The sequence below is a fragment of the Ovis canadensis genome, chromosome 9, assembly GCF_042477335.2.
Source record: "Ovis canadensis isolate MfBH-ARS-UI-01 breed Bighorn chromosome 9, ARS-UI_OviCan_v2, whole genome shotgun sequence".
Taxonomy (NCBI): domain Eukaryota; kingdom Metazoa; phylum Chordata; class Mammalia; order Artiodactyla; family Bovidae; genus Ovis; species Ovis canadensis.
In genome coordinates this window covers 26289665-26310378 of record NC_091253.1, presented here as the reverse complement: position 1 = coordinate 26310378, position 20714 = coordinate 26289665, and the positions used below count along the sequence as shown (strand labels likewise).

The following is a 20714-nucleotide window of genomic DNA, read 5'->3' as shown; positions in this document are numbered from 1 at the left end:
GGGCGCCATCGGCAGGGACAGGCCCCACAGGGAGGTTCTGGCTTCTGGCTGAGGGTCCCTTCAGGCCTCGGGCTCCAAGATGACATTCGGTTCAACGCCACACAGCCTCGGGGCTCCAGGAGGCCAAGGACAGTCCGTGACCACAGTGAAGAGAGTCGAAGCAGCTCCAGGAGGCCAGCCAGGGGCCCACAGTGGAGGGGCGACTGCCACCGCCCTGAGGTTTCCACCGCCAAAGAGACACGCTGGGCTGAAACCACAGGCTCGCGTTAACGCATCCAGAACTCAGGGTCCATTCAAAAGTGCCAACCATGAAACACGTGCTCACAAACCTTAGATTCCACCTCATCTCTTGGGGGAACCCAGAGGGAAAAGTAGTCAGAGGAAGAGCAGGTGACAGGGCAGGTGAGGAAAACCTGTTGTGATTGCTGTTTGGGTGAGATGGTGAAAGATCTGGAAGAAAGTGCCACTGGATGAAATCAGACACGGCTGAGTGTCCTCAACATGTGGCACAGTGTCCAGCACAAAGCAAGAACCAAGAAACGCCTGCTGGCAGCTGACCTCCAGGTCCACCCAGCCCCTTGCACTTCACACGCCACCAATGGCCAGGACCAAAGCCAGGGGCCGAGCTCAGGCTCAAAATCACCCGACCAACAGTATGAGCCTGACCACCAACACCATCCAACACAGACAAACAGCAGGTCTCCTGTTTAATTTTTCATTCCGCATTAATACTCTCGGCTCCAGTACCTTTGTTGAAGTCCTGCGGATCCAGCGACAGGCTGTAGCCAGGAAGTGTCTCCAGGAGCAGCTTATAGCAGGCCCTCCAGCCAGGCTCCGAGATGCTCGGGGCCACGCACTGCATGGCGGCCACGCGCTTGAAGAAGGCGGACTTGCGGTGGAAGCCGATCAACTCGTAGAGCTCGGAGAGGATGCTGTAGCGCTGGATCTTCTCCTCCTCGGACAGCTGAGGCACCGGAGGGAAGGAAAAAGCACGTGAGAGAACCTTCCAAGTGAAAAAGGGAAACAGACAGCTTTACCGTAAAACAGGGACCCAGTGAAACATGAAGGCAAGGGGCAGCCACGCCAGTGTGCTGACACAGTAGGAAGCAGAGAGGCACAGACGCAGCTCCACGTGGAAGCGCCAAGGCCCTCTCTGCACCCCGCGTCTCCATGCTCACCCTGTCCTCTTGCTAAGAAGACCCGTATTCTCTGGGACAAAGGCATCTGCTACTTAGAACATTAAGACGCAGCGAAGGGAAAGGCACTGGAATTTGGGCAGGAATTTTAAAACACATGACTTCTCAAAACACAAATATATAGAACCAGTGAAAAAGAAAATGAAATGTCAATAATAACCACACCGACCTTGGCCTGCATGGCTTACAAGAAGTTTTCTTTCATACACAACCTAACCTAACCACCACCTAACCCAGCCACCCGATGATGGGGTGAAGACAGCCTCTGTTTCTTAAGCACGACTACAAGCCAGCAGCGTAACTGCTAGGTAAACAGCTTAGCATTTTTCAAAGCAGTAAGTGTCTGTGATAGTCTGTGTACACATTTATTTACTTGGGGCCTCATTCTTAAAAAGGATATAAATCAAAAAAAAATTTTTTAACACAATTTAGCAACAACGACAAAAAGACAAAAATGAGGGTGAGGAGAAATGGGGACTTAATATTTAGATGAAACAAGGGCCAAGTGAAGCAGGGACCATTAACAGAGGCGACGGCAGACACAGCTCAAAGGACTCCGGCAGCTGAAGCAAGAAAAAGATGGTGAGCTGCAGGAGCCAGAGGGCCTGTGGGGTACACAGCTGCTGTGCGTCCTGCGTGGGAAAGTCCAAACCATCCTTCTCCAGTCGAGCACCCTCCCCAGAACCCACTCGGCTCAGGCCTGGTGGTGCTGAACGCAGCAAGCACAGCCCCAGGGCACTGCTCTGTGCTTTCCTTTCCCACCAGCCATCAACCCGTCTCATCACTGCTCCGGCCTGCAAACCAAGGCCTGGGGTTCCAGTGTAAGAATGGCAGGTCCTGCCCATTTCTCCACTGCGTGGACTTCCCTCCAAGACAGACTCACTCCTCCTCAGGTCCCCACAAAACTCCTCCCCCCCAAATACAGGACCTCAAGCCATCTTCCTGACTCCTGTTCAACCAGAAATTCCGGTTCCCTCTCTTTCGCCTTCTCCAACAAAGACCCTGACTTTCCTCCCTCCCCATCCAAGCCCTCCTTTCTCCGTGAGGAGTGAGGACCGCACACATGACCGCACACACCATCCTGAGGCCAGGCACCCCGCTGGCTGGGATGGAGCTGTTCCGTCTAACCTGAGATGCACCCTTACACTGGCCCCCTTCTGTCTCAGAAAGCCTTTCCTCAGTCCCCCACCCCTCTGATCCTGAGCTTAAACAGACAAAGTTCCGAGGTTACCATTATTATGTGCACATCTACGGGGTTTTTGCTAGGTTTCCTTAGCAACAGCCTCATTAAGAAACTGCATCAAGAACTTTAAAGAGGCTATTCTTACATCTGAGTGGAGTAGCCCGCAGAAAATGCAAATGGCTTTGAAGAGAAAATTAACCAGGGACCAAGAGGCCGCAGGTTCTAATCAACAGTGTCACGAGCTGAAACGTTCTCAAACGGCTCAGTCCTTCCTGAACATCAGACCTGCAGGAGGTGCCAGGACGAGTGTCACTGGTCTGGGAGCAAGCTCCCACAGCTGGAAGGTATGGGGCTTTTCACTAGTTTTCCAAACAATTCCTTATCACCTCTTTCTCTTGTGGTCACTCAGGTTTCCTACTAATGAAGAAAATTCACTTCAGTCATCCGGGTCGTTTGGAAGAAGCTACAGAATGCAGTTCACAGAGCCTGGACTTTGCAGCCACAGCAAACTAGGTTTGTAGAAGCCCAGTGGTGGCACTGACAAGGTCTGCATGCCAACACCTGGCCTTTATTTCCTCCTCTCTAAAACGGGGTTCAGGGGCCTCCCTGATAACTCAGTGGTAAAGACTCCACCTGCCAATGCAGGAGACACGAGTTCCATCTCTGGTCCAGGAAGACCCCACAGGCCACGGAGCAACTGAGCCTGTGAGCCACAACTATTGAGCCTCGGCTCCAGAGGCCAGAGCCACAGCTACCAAAGCCTGCTCTGGTAACGGAGGCTTTGTCCTTCTGTCTTTGTCTGGTAACAGAACTTGTTTTACTAAGATTAACACCAGAGCAGCCCCAACTAGAAAGTTCCCCAGCCCTGCAGGGCAAGGTATGTTCTTTTCCTCTGCAGAACTGACGACAGTTGGTGCTCATTTGCTTTCACGTTTATCTATTAGCACCTATGTCCCCCTCCGGACACTGCGCTCGAGCAGCACAGGAACCCTGTGGAATGTAAATAAAACCTATGGAAGATTCTTAGGCTACAAGCCTGGTGCCTGGCCCCCGGTACAGAATGCGGGGAAGGGAAAAGCCAAAGGAGCACACTTTACCGACACCCCTGAACCCAAAATTATGGTCTGACTTGGGACAAATGACCAAGTCTTCTTTACTCTGAGGCTCCTCTTCCGTCAATGAGAACAAACACACTTAGCACAAGCGGCTACAAGGACTGAAGGAAGTAACCAAATTCATAGCCTAGTCAAGAGTCTGCTAATGGTTCCTCCACAAGCAGGAGCTGCCCTTCCTGCTTTGACACATCACTGGTGGGGTGACAGTGAACGCTTCCCAAGTGCCAAGCGGCATGGGAAGCGCTCTACATGTGTTATCATCCCACTGACAATTCACAGCATATCCAGGAAGAAGTGAATATTGTCATGCCCATTTTACAGATTCACAAACAGGCTAAAAGAGGCTACCTCCCAGTCCAGGGTCACACGGAGAGGAAACAGCAATTGGAACCTGGCTCTGGCTGCAAGGTTCACACTCCTCTCTCCCTTCACCCCGAACACCTGCAGCTGAGACCTACAGGGCCACTACACAAATCTGTAGCCAGCTCTCAGACTCCAAGCTCGCAGCTCTTCGTCAATGCTAATGCCCATGAACCACTCCCGTAAACAACTGAAGACAAGACAAGTGGATCCACATTCCTTCACAAAGAAGAGGAATCCTGCCTAGAACCCTCCTGGAACATGCAGAAACCCTTCCCAACACCAGCAGACCCAAACGGATTTTCAGTTTTCGCATCTGCATGGGGCTTCTTCAGGAAGAAGGCACCTGCAATAATGCCCTCTCGGTTCTTTACAGCCTGTCCACATCAGGCAACAGGAGTCGCAGGACTGACCCACCAGGAGGAGACCCCTGATCGAGAACCAAAAGCTCACCCTGGTGCAGAAAAACCCAGGCCGCTCCTCTTCGTCACTGTCATTGTGAAGTCTCACCAGAACTCACCACTTTGCTATCTGCTCATCAGGCAACCACACACAAAGATGAGCTAACTTCAGCAAAGCAACGAGCCAGGGAGAGCTCCACAGGTCCACGCCCGCCGCGGCGAGGCCGGCCGCTGGCCCTCCGCACGGCTCTGCTGACCCCTAGTGTTCTACAAAGACCAGGCCAGTAGAGGAGGGCTGTTCCCAGCAGGTGCAAATTTCTACACGCTAAACAAAAGCACGTTACCTTATAAAACACTCTGTGTTATACCCACCTGTGGGAAAAGCCTCGCCAAAAGCCCAAATGTTCAACATGAATTTGCAAAGGCAACTCTGGTCCGTAAGGGCAAGCGAGTCTTAAGATACAAAGTCTGCCAAGTGCTCCCCACAGCCGACCCTCCATCAGCCTGCCTGCGGTTCTGCAGCCTGCTCTCAGTGTCCATTCAAAACCACCCGCCCCCCTCGTCCACCGGGCACGACAGACGTCCCTCCACTGCCTCCGGCCGCAGTGTGTAAGGGCAGCTGCAGAGCAGCTCTGCACGATGACGCTGGACAGGGCTGGACACAGAGTGTCTGAGCTGAACTGCTCCTTCCGGTCACCGCGAGTTTGCCACCCCGTCATTTCACAGGTGAAAATACAGAGATATGGAGGGTTCTCCTGTAAGAGCAAAGCAGGGTCCGTGCACAAGCCCGCGACCCCGTCCTCCAGCGCGATGCCCCAGCTGGGTCCACACACCCTCAGGGTTCCCTCATGCCTGCCTGACGAACCCACACGTCTTTACTTTCGCTCATGACCTAACGATCAGTCTACCTTTTAAGCATCTTTTCCACCCACCGTCCTTCAGAAAGAAGGCCGCTCAGGCCACAGAGTGACTTCTGGTCCCCGAGCTCCAAGCTTGAGCCTGGGCAAGGCTGTGTACCTGGTGCCCTGCTCGGGGGCCTTCGGCCGCTGTGGATGGGTCATTTCCTCTTTTCACAGGGAGACCCCTAGGGGGAGCCCTCATCTTGCCCTCAGCACAGGTCCCAGGACTGCACCCTGAGCTGTCCCACTGGGGCTGCGTATGCCCAGGGCTGCTCCCTGGATGGCAGCCTCAGAGCCAGGAATCATGCCTGCTCATCCCTACAAACGCACTGCCTGGCCCAGGGCTCACCCAGAAACCGCGGTGAGTGGTCACCCAACCCAGACGTCCGTTCATCTGCCGGTGCTGCCGACCGCTGGCTTCCACCCTTCCCCGTCAAGCAGTGGGTTTTCACTTTTCCTGCCTGTCTTTACCAGAAACCTCGACCTTTTCTGAGAAGGCACAGAAAGGCTAAGTAATTCACTCAGGGGGATGAAAGCCAGACTCAAGTCCCAACCGTGTGTATTCCCGGTCCCTGTGCTTAACTCTTACACTAAAATGTTCAATGTTTTATAGACTGTGGTTATAAATATGTGAGGTATCAAAATACATATGAGCAGAATACATATCAACTCTCAAGATGTTAACTCCACGGCTTTGTTTCTATTTTATTTCTATTTTAAAAATTAAGAAGCTCTGCAGTCACTATGGCAAAACGTTAACACACTAAGCCTCTGTGACAGAGGCCTGCCATTCTCTCTTACATGTTCAGGATGCAAAATGACATTGCAGCCTCTCTCCATCCCCTCCCGACGCCCCTCTCTATCACCTGAGTCCCCCAGACCCACATATTTAAGCCTTTTCATGACACACCTGACTCCATCAGCTTGCCCCCCAAACTCCCTCAGCAGAGTCTCGTCTCTGAGCACAGCATGGCCATCCTTACCCGACTAATCAAGCAGAAACCTGGGCATGACTCCGTCTGGCCCTCACATAGGTCACTAATTCCTTCCTTTCACCTAAACACGTCTTCAATCTGTTGACTTCTTCCCACTGACCACCCCACCACCACCCCAGTGAAGCCACCTCCATCCCCTGCATCCCCTCAAGAGCTCCCAGCTGATCTCCCCCACCACGCTCACCCTGCTCCAGACAAAGCGGGGGTGTCCCATCATTCCTTGCTTTTAAGGCGTTTCTGCTGAAACTCACTGATATTAGAATAAACTCCAGGTTCTTCACCTGGTGAGTGTCCACCTTTGCCACGAAACTGTCGGCACAGTGAGAGCAGATTCTGCCTTCCCCACCTCTAGGCCCGCTCGGAGCACGATACCGGGCTGAGCGAGATCTGCTCGAGGACAGTCGCCTGTGTTCTCACCCTAGCCGTGGGCCCTAAGCAAACTGCTTCAACTTTTGCGTCTTGGTGGCCCTGGCCGTAAAAATCCAAAGTGGCCTAGAAAGACCACAGATGTTTAGCTGGATTATTGATTTGGGGGGTTTGCATTAGCAATCTGCAACGAAACGTTCTGGTGATTCTATCTCATTAGAAACACATCCAGATCCAGGTCATATGAGTGGGATGCCTGCGGTGTCCAACGAGCTATATGAAGTCCTTTCACGCGCTTCATATTTTATAACATGAACAACCCAGACAGGGTCACAATTGCAATCAGGTCAAGTGACCAAAAAGGAGGCATTAAAGCTTGGCCAAGGCCGCAAAGCTGTTAATAGCAAAGTTCTCTCTCCAATCAAAAAAAAAAGTTTTGAAAGAACAAAATTCTGAATTTTGAAAGTAAAAGACCATAATATAAAGAAGTAAAACAGCTCCCTTAATCAGGATTTCAAGTTCTGACTCCGGGGTTTTGACCACCTTGAATCCTAGCACAGCAAAGCCAGACGGACTTGTGGCGAAAAAGCTCCGGGAGAACTGCGCTAAGCCCTCCACGCGGAGGCGGACACACACCCACCTGCCGAAGGTTAATGTAAACTGCGTTCTGCAGAAATTCCGACGCTTCCATGCTCCGCTTCTGAATGGCGAGGACGCGGACGGCCTTGACACACGCTTCTAACTCAATCACCCCGGCGTTCTTATACTGTAGGGTCAAAAGAGAAGAGAGAGGTTTCTGTCGGGTCGCGCAGGCTGCACCCGGGGACTCGGTGACACTGGGCAGCACCTCCCCAGCGCGAGGGCCTGCAGCACAGCTCAGCCAAGTTTCTGCTTGAGAAAGGCTATCTCAACTCCTGGGGGCAAAAGACGCTGGAGGGATTGAGTGAACCTATAAACGCACATATACATATGTCAGCATTCCTTCGAGTAACACAACCAACAGTAGCCGGCTATTTTACAGAATTTCAAAACACCATCCATGGAGATTCCACTGCTCGTTCCCACTTGGCTCCTGTGCTCTTAGACCCTCTCACAGCTGCGGCTTTGAGGCGGGAGCTGTCAGTTCACGTCCTCTGTGGCCGAAGTCCTAGCTCCTTGTCACGGTGTCCGTCCGCTCAGCACGCTGGACGCGTGTCTAGTGTCTCCCTGAGTTCCTTGTTCCCGTTTCTCAGGTCTCGAGAGGAAGGACAAGTGAAGACACGTGAACAGAGAAGGCGCCACGGACTGCGGCTGCTGCTCAGCAATGGTCCTCCTCCCACCGCACCTCCAGCTCTTCAGGTTCTGCCTATGGGGACGTCTGCCCAGGAGGGCTGCCCTCGGCCCCTGGACACCGTGTGGGGTCAGGCCCCCTCCTGCGCCCTCCTCTTCCCCGAGGCCCCAGCGTGAACCCTCCTAGCTCCCCGCCCTTCTACCCTTTTTCTCTCTTTCCCGACGGTCCTGAGCTGGAGCAGTTTTCAACTGAGTTTTCTTAAGACTTCTTGCAGCTGGGGAGGAGGCTTCCAGAGGTGAATAAATCCATGTATCCTGGTGCCTGGAGAGAACCCGAGGCCGGGAGACCCCTGTCCACACCCAGAAAGGTATCAAATGTGCCACAGAGTTGGCCACCCCCTCAAGCGTCGGCTGAGACCCCGAGGCCTGCCTGGTATAACTGCTCACAAAAATGCAGTCTGCCCACTTATGGATTATTAAGAAGCAGAAATACACAGTTGCTCGTGTTCCTTACTAAAATTATTTGTAAGGTCGAAAAAGAAATTACTGTGCCAGAAGGAGCAGGCTTCCACTACGTCCTCGTTTCTAAAACATAACATGCACAGAGCTTGTGACAAGTTACATTTAATTCACCAAAGACAGCACAAGCAGGAACTGTGCTTACCTAACTATTAATATGGGTGTAAAAATTACATCAGTTTTATATACCATTTAACAACGCAACAGAATCTAACAGGGCCTTGTTTCCATTGAAATAAAATTATTTCCTTTCCTACAAAACTCTTAAGAAGACTACTGAAGGGAAAAAGGTCATCTCAGGTTTTTTTCACATATTTTGATTATAGTTACATATTTTAAACACTGGTTTCTCGGGAGGCACAGTGCTAAAGAATCTGCCTGCCAACGCATGCGACGCAAGAGATGTAGGTTCAATCCCTTAGTCAGGAAGATCCCCTGGAGAAGTAAATGGCAACCCACTCCAGTATTCTTGCCTGGAGAATTCCACGGACAGAGGAGCCTGGGAGGCTACAGTCCATGGGGACTCCAAAAGTCAGACATGACTGAGCGCAACAACAACATTTTAAATATTACAATGAGATTTAAACTGCAATCATAACGAACAGGACGTTTCCTAGAAGTCTGCTCCATACCTGGGCTTACAAGCATCGTCCTGGGACGTAAGCTCTCTGCTGAGGGGCCATGCCCGTTTTTCACTGTTGATTCCCTAGTAACCACCTACCCAGGCACCAATATCAACCACAGAACTATGCAATCAGTACTTTTAGAAATACAGGAGGGAATCATCTCATTCACTTCTAATACAAAACCCTAAAATAAATATTAAGCTTATTTACAGCTAAAGGAAATAGGGCCCCCTAAAAGTACAGTGTCTTGCCTCAGGTCACAAAGCTAGCAACTGGTGAAGGCAGGATGTGAACTCAGGTCTGCCTGACTCCAAAACCAAGGTGGAAATCCCCCTGCATCAGAGAAGGCCCAGCCCCACAGACTATCGCCACCTTGTCCTTGGCACACATTTAAACTAGGGAGCGCTTCTTACTGCTCTGTGATAGCTCTTTGTAAACTGTGGGTGTTAGCTTCGTGTCTGTCGTGGACATACATCGCAGATCTTTTTCTTAATGTTGCTTGCATTTTGTTTACTTGGTTTTTCATTTAGGTTGTGGTCAAACCACTTCTAATATAGTGAATCTTTTCCTGATGGGTTTTCTCTTTGGTATTTTCTTAGAATACTCTCTTACAGAGCTTTCCTGGCAATCTGCTGACACTTTGTAAACAAGACCTAAGACATTATTGGCTGTAAAGTCCTTACTGTTATAGTTTGCCTTGGAGTTCCCTATGTTTGGGGTGCTGTCTAGGCTGTATGTTATACTCAGTAATAGAAAATTGGTTAAATGAGTAATTCTCCATCTTTTCATCCCCGGTTGGAGAACAAATTTGGAGAGTAACTTGAAAGTAACCAATGATATATGTAAGTGTCATATCCAGTGACTAAACTTCCAGAAATCTTAACTAAAGGAACGCAAGAACATACAAGAACACAAGAATCTATTGGACAAGACTAAGAATGTTCAGTCAAGCATTTTTCCTAAGAGTGAGCCAGTGGGAAAACCTAAGTGTCCATCCATAAGACGGTAACTGGGTGAGTCAGGGTGAGCCGGGAACTCTGAGGGGGAGGCACTAGGCCCTGCTGCAGGTGTCTTATTCATGACCTTCTCCCACAAAAGGAACTGACGGAGCAATGACTACACCCACGTACTAGAAGGAGCCTCTGTTTGAAAGGGTCAAGCAAACCTGAAATGGGAGGCTATCCATGACACATGGCTGAGTGCACGCAGCAAGCTGCAGAAAAAATTATACAGGATGCTCTCATTTTTGTAAATAAAACATATATACATACATATACTATGCATGGGTATAGGCACTTATTTCTCATATATGCGTACATGCACGTGTGTATTTCACAGGCATAAAGGTCACGAAAGGGGTATGTGCTGCGCTCAGTCACTTCAGTTGTGTCTGACTCTACAGCCCCATGGACTGTAACCCGTCAGGCTCCTCTGTCCATGCGATTCTCCAGGCAAGAATGCTGGAGTGGGTTGCCGCTTCCCTCTCCAGGGGATCTTCCTGACCCAGGGATCAGACCTGAGTCTCTTGTGTCTCCTGCATTGGCAGGTGGGTTCCTTACTACTAGCACCACCTGGGAAGCCCAAATTGTTAATAGTTGCTACTCTTAGGGAATAAGGGGAGGGGAAGTAGGGGACATTCATTTTCCACTCACTATCACTCTTCTGTACAACCCCAGGCCCTTTTCCAGTATTTCAGTTAAATATATTTGAAATTCAAACTTTTCTTCAGTCCAAAGTAAAAAAAAAATGGTGTATCCACAAGATGGATTGCTATACAGCTGATTAAAAACCATGTCACAGAAAATTCGATAATGTAGAAACACACATAATATGCCAAATGAAATGAAAAATGTACGTCTCCATACAGTAAATAAGTACAGAATCTCACCATTTTTATGATACAGATAATATACACTGGCAAAAAAAAGGACAGAAAATAGATATTGAGATGTTATCTCGAGTAGTGGGGCTATGGTAGCCTCTTTCCCCCCGTTTTTCAGACACTAAATTAAATATACAGTGTTTTCAATCAACAAAAACCATTCTCAGGCATATGGCATTATGCATGGGGAACAACACACGAATACCAACAGAAACAACTAACTAGAAGGTTCCGCGGCAGAATCACCCAGTGCACAACAGGGACTCCCGACTGAAGCAGCACGGTCACGTAAGGGACCCGCAGGGCGGCATCACCTTGCTGTAGTAGGAGATGGCCTCCTTGTACTTCTCAATGATGTCCTCGGGGCTCAGGCAGTTCTTCGCCCGTCCAATCTCTGTGCTGGTGTCGGCGTTGATGCCGTTGGTAGTGAGTGCACCTGCACACCGAGAGGAAGACGAGAAATGACCTTTCGCTTTTCTGTCTTGTTGCTTTGTTACTTTAAAAGAGGGGCACAGATAAGATAAAGCCTGAACAGTCCCGACTGAAATTTAAATAATGACACCGTTTTTAAAAGTCTTCACCGCTTACACCTTCCCTTTAATAGTCTAAATGGTCAAAGCATTGTATTCAATGTTAATTAACTCAGAATAAAGCCTTCCTCCCTGTTGAAACTTTTTATTAAAGAACATGAAACGCATTATATAAAAGTAACACGTCCACAATAACTAGCTCAGTTGTCTTGACGGCAATGCAGTCAGCACGCACTATCTCCCAGCACCAAAGCTCCTAATGCTAGCGAGAGGCCACACTGCACCCTCAAGCGGAGATAAACTAGGTGAAAATGTTCCCTAACTGAGCACTGAAAAGAAAACATAACTTGCAGATACTGACATCCTTTCTGAGGCTGTCATTTTCTATTTCTGGCCAAGCCCTGTCAATAAGCAGAACTACCTAATTCCCTAGCCATCATACACACAGGGGGAACAGTTCTGGAGACATTTCCATTTATAGAATGTAACCAACAACACAGAGAACTCTGACAAAAAAAGAAAGATGAAATACTCTTTGATTTCAGAGAACATTCGAAAATTATTCTCCTAAGCCTCAGAGGAGGAAAAGCTGGCTTCTCCTGAGCCCCTTGTTTATTTCACGGACAGTGAGCATCCTGTCTTCCTCGTGTTTCTGCTGGGGGACTCGGGCACATGCTTGCTGTCGATCTCAGAGCTCCCGGGGCAAAGGTGTGTGCCTCACACGGCCCGCATCCCTCGCGCAAGCTCATCCCTCGCCTTGCTGTCTAAACTGGGCCCCATTTCTCACCAGCTCATCCGGTATTCTGATATTCTGTAAGCTGCCTCTGATGCTTTCTGGAACAAGACAGAAGAGTAAGCGGATAGAAGGACAGGTGAAAGATGGGCAGACGGAGAGAGAGATTCCAGGAAAAGAATAACAAAGAACATTCCCTATACAGAGGCCCCTTCAATCGGGGGAGAAAGAAGCACAAGAGAGATGGGAGGAGGCAGGTGGCCTCAGATTTCGTGTTTCTACAGACTTTGTGAAAATCCCAGCAAGAGATGAGAGGGCAGAACTATAAATAATAAGAGGGCATGCACACATGAAAAAAATACCTAAAAGCTATACTTTCTAAAGAATAGATTCAAATCAGCAAGGCCCAATGACACAACTCTGGGTCCTTGCAGAGTTGAGAAGTCCATCTCCAAAGCACGCAGCACCCTCGGAGCCCTGAGGGGCCACCCTGGGTGGTCATGATTCCATCCCAGCGAAACCTGTGTCATTCTGCACTCACGAGGAATCAGGACCTGTTGGGGGATGTCCATGCACGTCTTCTTTTACAAGCCACAGCAAGTCTACGAAGGGGGACTCCTAGTGAGCCCTGTTTCTGCAGGATAGGAAACGGTCCTGGAGAGGCCTAGCTCTCCCGCCAGTTCTCCAGACCTCAGAGCTGTCTCTCCAGCGCAGGGTGTGGGCTCGGGCCTGCGTTTCTAGCTGCCGCGCTCAGCCTGCACTGTGTGCTCTTCACGGTCACGGCACACTGCGTTCTGGCGTGGAGTAATATTTCATAGGTGATAGGTCATCTTCATCATCTCAGCAGCTCTAACCATTTGTCTTTATCTTGTCAAATTTGACCCTTTTCCCTTGAAGAAAGGAAGGGGATGAGTGGGAGTCAGCACGAGGTGGGTCTTCATTCCTCCTATGGAAACTCACCTCATCAAGAAGCTCCCAACAAGGGAGCAGAAGCAAACGGTCCCCCTATCCTTTAAAAAAAAGGGGGGAACCACTGATAATGAGGGTTCCCTTAATGATTTAGGGGCTTCCCTGGTAGCTGGAAGAAGCACAAGCTGGAATCAAGATTGCCAGGAGAAATATCAATAACCTCAGATATGCAGATGACACCACCCTTATGGCAGAAAGTGAAGAGGAACTAAAAAGCCTTTTGATGGCAGAGTCCTGGAGCCAGTGGGTGGGGTTGGAGGCGGAGCACGGCAGCCATGCAGGAGACAGGTGGGGACGTAGGCGCAGGCATCCTGGCGGGTGGCGCCGAAAGCCAGGGCCGGCGGGGGTTCGGGGGTGGCCGGGGCAGCCCCGGCAGCGCGGGTGCTGCTTCCGCTGCAGACCACGGAGCTCCGGGTGTCGCGCCGGCCCAGCACTCTTCCCAAAGGCCGGGAAGCCGACCATGCGTATTCACCCTAAGCGTGCCTTTCCCGTCCGCGTTGGAGGCAGAGATTGCCCGTGGGTCCCTGGCCCCAGATACCGAACCTCACCGTGGGGCGGTTGGGAAGGAGCTCACAGTGAGCGGCAATGTCCTGGCGGTCTGCTGGAGAGCTGAAGATTGCCGCCTCCTTCGAATCTCCATTGTCAACTTTCTGGACCAGCTTTCTCTGGTGATGCGAACCATGCAGCGCTTTGGGCCCCCTGTTGCTCGCTAAGCCAGGGCTGGGGAAAGGGGGGTCTGATCTGGTGGCCCTTCCTAGACAGTGCATCCTTCCTAGGGCAGTGATTCCTGCACTAGTTGCCTATTATGGGGGCCTCATCTTTTGGCTATAATGGCCCTTGGGTGCTCAAGGTCCACTTGCATTGTTTGGTACTTAAATGTTTCTTAACTACTGAAAATAAAATTGACCTATGATGAGTTTATTTTCAACTGTAGCACCTTCAAAATTCTTGCATTTGTTCTTAGATTGGAGGGTTCTGATTCAGATAGTCAAGTAGTACAGTGTAAGTGAAGATAATCTAAGAAATGGAGGAGGATAGGTCCTGTCTCTCATTCAGTATTAGCTACTATCAATATTTTGGAGTATTTTTGAGTTTTATAGTTACATAGTAAATGTGTAATAATAATATTTGATATTTTGCAAGTTTAGCATTTTTCCTGGTATTTCTCATCTAACATGAACTTTTTTCTAAAAATTCTTCAAAATCATTATTGATTGTTTAAACTATTTTCAGTCTTTGCCATATTATAGGTAATGATTCCGTGGAACGCTTGTATATAGATCTTTGCATGAATGATTAAGATTACAAGAAGTAGAATTAATTAAATATTTAAAGCTCTCAATCTGAAAAAAAAAATAAAATAAAAAAAATAAAAAGCCTTTTGATGAAAGTGAAAGTGGAGAGTGAAAAAGTTGGCTTAAAGCTCAATAATCAGAAAACAAAGATCATGGCATCTGGTCCCATCACTTCATGGGAAATAGATGGGGAAACAGTGGAACAGTGTCAGATTTTTGGGGGAGGCTCCAAAATCACTGCAGATGGTGACTGCAGCCATGAAATTAAAAGATGCTTACTCCTTGGAAGGAAAGTTATGACCAACCTAGATAGCATATTCAAAAGCAGAGACATTACTTTGCCAACAAAGGTCGGTCTAGTCAAGGCTATGGTTTTTCCAGTGGTCATGTACGGATGTGAGAGTTAGACTGTGAAGAAGGCTGGGTGGTGAGGGTGGGTGAAGTCGCTCAGTCGTGTCCGACTCTTTGCGAGAGCCGAAGAATTGATGCTTTTGAACTGTGGTGTCGGAGAAGACTCTTGAGAGTCCCTTGGACTGCAAGGAGATCCAACCAGTCCATCCTAAAGGACATCAGTCCTGGGTGTTCTTTGGAAGGAGTGATGCGAAAGCTGAAACTCCAGTACTTTGGCCACCTCATGCAAAGAGCTGACTCATTGGAAAAGACTGTGATGCTGGGAGGGATTGGGGGCAGGAGGAGAAGGGGACGACAGAGGATGAGATGGCTGGATGGCATCACCGACTCGATGGATGTGAGTTTAAGTGAACTCTGGGAGTTGGTGATGGACAGGGAGGCCTGGCGTGCTGCAATTCATGGGGTCGCAAAGAGTCGGATACAACTGAGTGACTGAACTGAACTGAACTGGTAGCTCAGCCAGTAAAGAATCTGCCTGCAATGCAGAAGACCCCGGTTCAATTCCTGGGGCAGGAAAATCCCCTGCAGAAGGGATAGGCTACCCACTCCAGTACTCTTGGGCTTCCCTGGTGGCTCAGCTAGTGAAGAATCTGCCTGCAAGGTAGGAGACCCCAGTTTGATCCCTGGGTTGGGAAGATCCCCTGGAGAAGAGATAGGCTACCCACTCCAGTATTCTTGCCTGGAGAATCCCATGGACTACATAGTCCATGAAGTTGCAAAGAGTCAGACATGACTGAGAGACTTTTACTTCAATTTTAATGATTTACTGAACTCCAGGAGTGAGGCTGGGGGAAAAGGCATAGGCAGCAACCCAGAAAAATATAATCTGTAGGAACGTAAAAAGAACACAGCTCACGGGAAAGCTTAGTGAGGCCGATGATTTAATTTCACTCAACAGAAGAATAACACCCTCTAAAAATACTGGCGTGCAATGGGTTTGATCTTTCTTGACACCTATAAAGTTCTGACAGCCCACATGTAACATTATTGTGAACCCGTGAAACACAGAGTCTACAGACAGGAAAAATCAGTGCTGTGGGCAGGCTGAGACCCCGGCAAGAGCAAAGGAAGGGAGAGGGCGCAGTTAAGAAGGACGGGAAAGTTGGGGGCATCATCACAAGGGCTCTCAAGGATCAATCCAACGACCGTTCAGTCATTCCGTCAAGAGGGAGTCAGTGCGTTGCCAGCACGGGCGAGAGCGTGCAGGAGGCACAAGGTGGAAACTCGGCAGAGAGAAGCAGGAACAGGGGACGAAGCAGAGACTGGTGAGGCAGCAAGAGAAAAAGGCAGAACCCCAAGAACAACTAGGGCTTGGATCAGGCAGGCACCAGTGTGACGGCGGTTCCAGCAACGACCAGCAGGCTGGCACCACACGAGGCCACACGCATATGAGGTCACATGCACCTGCTCCCTAATGAGGAGACAAGCCCTGCCACGTGGGCACCACCAGCCCTGACCTGCTGGGGAGCAGCAGGAAGACGGGGCAGCTGGAAGTCTGCTGTTAACCAGGACAAGTGTGGGATAAACTCCTCCGGCACCAGTGACTGGGGCAAAGATGGAAGTGTCAGTGACCAGCACTGGGACAGCTGGAAGGCCGTCTGGGGAAAGACAAAGCCAGACCCACACTTCACACCAAACACAAGAACAAACTCCAAATGGTCTAGGATCTAAATGCACCGCAGAAGAGCATAAAAGCAGCTCAAAAAACTTGGGTAAGTTCATCTAAAACCTGAATATAAGGAAAGGCTCTCTAAGGATGCTTCCAGGGGATTGTCCCAGCCCAGGCATCTCCCCAACCCAGGGATGGAACCCACGTCTCTCACACAGCAGGCGGATTATTTACTGTCTGAGCTACCGGGAAAGCCCAAGAATACTGGAGTGGGTAGTCTATCCCTTCTCCAGGGGGTCTTCCCAACTCAGGAACCAAACCACGGCCTCCTGCATTGCAGGCAGATTCTTTACCAGCTGAGCTACCAGGGAAGCCCAAATATGATTCAAACCCAAAGGCAATTTTAAAAAGTAACAAATTCAATTACTTAAAAACACGGAGAAAACACTATAAACAAAGCCAAAACATAAGCAACTGAAGAGAAAAGTATTTTCAGCATATATCACCAAGGGCTAATATCCCTAACATATAAACAGGCCATAAAAATTGAGAGAAAAAAAAATCTAAAACTCCAAAAGAACAAAATGAGCAAAAGATATGAGCAGATAATTCATTTTTTAAAAACATAGAAATGGCCCTTATACGTTAAAAATAAATTCAAATTCACTAATAAGTAAGAGATACCATTTCTCAACTGTCTAAGTGGCAAAAACGTAAATGCTTAACAAGAGGCTCTGCAGGTGAATTTGTGCTGAAAAGGCATTCTCGTGCACTGCCACTGAGAACGCCAAACAGTGTGACCCTGACGGAGAGGAATTTGGCAAAATTGAACAGAAGTCCATACATATTTACCTTTTGATCCAGTGATTCCCTATGCAGGAATGTATGCCGAAGACACAACTCCAACAACACAAAAACGCACACGTACCAGCTTCTTCACTACAGGGTCATTTGTAATTTACAGAAAACGGAAGCGACCAAAATGTCCACATGTAGAAGGCTGGTTAAATAAAACACAGTGAAATGGATAAGAACACGTAGAGAAAACGAACGGGGCTTCCCGGGCGGCGCCCATGGTACGGAATCTGCCTGCAGTGCGGAAGACCCAGGTTCAACCCCTGGGTCAGGAAGACGGCCTGGAGAGGGGAGCAGGATGATGTTCGCAAGCTGATACGGACTGATTTCCAGTCCATAAAAAGATGGTAAAAACAGACACAGTAAAATAAAATTCAAAATAAAACCAAAAACAGCTAAGTGTAAAAGCTATATGTAATCTGCTACCTTTGTTCACAGGGCAACCTGTGAACCTACTTACAGGGCAACAATAGAGACGCAGACACAGAGAACAGACATGGATCCAGGTTGCGGGGGGAGGGGAGGGTGGGACACGCCGAGAGAGCCTGTACGCCACCGTATGTAAGAGAGATGACCTGTGCGGGCTTTCAGTATGACTCAGGGAGCCCAAACCGGGGTTCTCTAACACCTAGACGGGCAGGAAGGGGTGGGCGGGGAGGAGCTTCAGCAGGGAGGGGCATGTGTATGCCCGGGGCTGTCTCATGTTCCTCTATGGCAGAGGCCAACAGTACTGAGAAGTAATCATCCCTCAATTAAAAATACATGACTTTTAAAATAAATGAAAAGTCTTTATTATAAAGAGAAACAAATACCTAGTGAAAAGTAACTACTTAAAAACGAGTAGGGAATCGCCTGGCAACCCAGTGGCGAGGATTTAGTGACTCACTGGCACTCGCACGGCGGGGGCCTGGGTTCAATCCCTGGTTGGGGAACCAAGATCCCACAAGACATGCAGTGTGGCTAAACGTAAAATTAAATTAAAAAAAAAAAACAAGAGTATATTTAAGTTTTCATAAACTGAAAATGCATCCAGTTTCTAGGGAAATCTGTACAAAATATTAAAATACATTCATCTTCAAAGATTCTAATTGAACAATGAAAACCCAAGAAACAAAGGGAAAATCATATTTGATAGCCAACTTCAAAAGCATGGAGAGCAAGGCCTAGAAATCTCAGTTCCTATAACTATGACATTAACTCAATATAATGAGCGGAAAATCTTTACCCAGGAGATGGTGCAATTCTGTGCATAAGACAGGATAGACAGTGCAAACTGCACCAGACACGGTGATAATCTTCTTAAACACAATTCTAAAATTAGAACACAGTTGAAAAACTACAAAAATATTCTGAAAAACAGATCAAAACATGTATATATATGTAGGAAGCCTGCCCCCATGTCATATATAAATGCAAATTTATTCTTGAGTGCTCTCATGAGCACTAATTACTTTATCCAAGGCAGAGTATTTTAATTAAAACAAATAATAGTATACTTCTCTTGTAAAATCTAGTTAATAAATTTACTCTACTATGTAACCATAATGTGTCTTAAGATAGACTTAAAATTAGTGACAATATCTTTCTATGGCTTGTGGAACTCTTCTCAAAATTCCAGGCTTTTGAAATAGATCCGAGCACTATCTCTATATTGCTTTTCTCCTTGTGAAACAAACAGCAGATGCTGTTGTCAGAATTCTGTCATCACAATGATTCATGAGCACCACGCTCTAACTAATCTGCTGGACGACAGGGCACCATCTAGACGCGTCGTGACCAAAGAGAATGAAATCCAAGGGAGACCATGACCCTATTCTGAGGAATCTAGAACCTGCGTCAACACGGAGGTTTTATTCCACTGGTCAGCAAAATAAAGTCAAACGCCTTCTTCGCGCGTCCTGTAGCTATGACTCTGCTTCTAGTGTGACGACCAGGAAAGGCTTAAGCATGACTTCATTAGGGCAACGAGCCACAGTTATCACGGGGGGGCAGTACAAACATTAACTGACAGCAGTGCTTCCACCTACATTAGACCTGAAATAAAACTACACCAAGCTCTGCAAGGTGAATGGAGAGATGAGGTCCCTAATGAGGAAAAAAAATTAAGAAGAACTCAAAGAAGTAAAGACTTTAATTAACTAGTCCTATAGAAAGGAAGAGAGGATGGTGCTAAGAGAACAGACGCTGGAGACAAATGGGTGGGTCTGGATTCCCGCACCCCCCTGCTCACCAGCTGTGACCCTGCCGAGTCAACACACGTCTCTGCACCTCAGGCTCCTCATCAACAACAGTGCCTCTCCCCTAGATCCGCTGTAAGAATTAAACTGCTTTAAATATAAAGTTCACATAAATTAGCTCAGATCTTAGATATGACGCTGAGAGCAGAAGCAACAAAGAAAATTTAGATAAAGTGGACTTCATCAAAATTTAAAACTTATATGTTTCAAAGGACACCATCAAGAAAATGGAAGAACAACACACAGAATAGGAGAAAATTTTTGCAAACCGTCTGTTAAGGAACTTGCATCTACAACACAAAAGGAACTCTTACAACTCAATAATAAGAAGACAACCCAATCAAAAATGAAGGGTCTGGGGACTTCCCTAGTGGGCCAGTGGCTAAGACTCCCTGCTCTTAATGCAGGGGGCCCAGTCCGTTCCCTGCCCAGGGAGCTAGATCCCACATGCTGCAACAAGGAGCCTGCACGCCACAACTAAGACCCTGAGCAGCCAAATAAATAAACAAACAAATATTTTAGAAAAAAAATAAAGGACCTGAAAAGACATTTTTCAAGCAAAATGTACAAATGGCCAATAAGCACAATGAAAAGATGTTTGGTACCATTAGCTATGAAGGAAATCAAATCAAAACTACAAGGATGAAGAAAATTACAACCCAGAAAGATGTATGCCCTGCAACGGTCACTGCAGCACTGTCTATGGTAGCCAGGACACGGGAGCAACCCAAGTGCCCAGCAGTGGAGAAATGGACGAAGAGGGCTGCGGTACACATACACAACAGAGTGCCGCTCAGCCACGAAAAAGAACAGACCAACACCGCGTGCCGCAGCAGCGACGCACCTAGAGACTGTCGTACCGAGCGGAGGGAGGCGCAAGAGACGAATGAACGACATTGCTTACACGTGGAACCTAAAGAAAGGGTGCAAGTGAGCTCGTTCACAAAGCAGAAGCAGAGTCACAGAGGCAGAAAGCAAACTTACCATTACCAGAGGATCGAGGCGGGAGGGATAAATTGGGAGACTGGTATTGACACAGACACTCTGCTCTCTATACAAAACATGAAGGCAGACCTACTGCATAGCCCAGGGAACTGCACTCCATAACAGCCTATTAGGGGAAAAGAATCTAAAAATAAGAGTGGATTTTATGTAGTGTATGTATAACTGATTCAGTCCACTGTATACCTGAAACCAACACAGCATGGTAAATCAGCTATACTCCATATATATATATATCTAATATGGCAAACTTATGATATTT

At 48.2% G+C, this 20714-nt stretch overlaps 1 protein-coding gene across 7 annotated transcripts in view; it reads right to left on the bottom strand.

The window, feature by feature from the left end:
• Positions 1–20714, bottom strand: part of TRAPPC9 (trafficking protein particle complex subunit 9) — a 387455-nt gene that overhangs the window by 336353 nt on the left and 30388 nt on the right. For all 7 annotated transcript variants that reach the window (XM_069600923.1, XM_069600926.1, XM_069600925.1 and 4 more), the window contains 3 exons: positions 11126–11247; positions 7156–7281; positions 748–964 (listed from right to left, as the gene is read on the bottom strand). In XM_069600923.1, coding sequence (XP_069457024.1) covers positions 748–964; positions 7156–7281; positions 11126–11247 — 465 coding nt within the window. The remainder of the gene's footprint in view (positions 1–747; positions 965–7155; positions 7282–11125; positions 11248–20714) is intronic.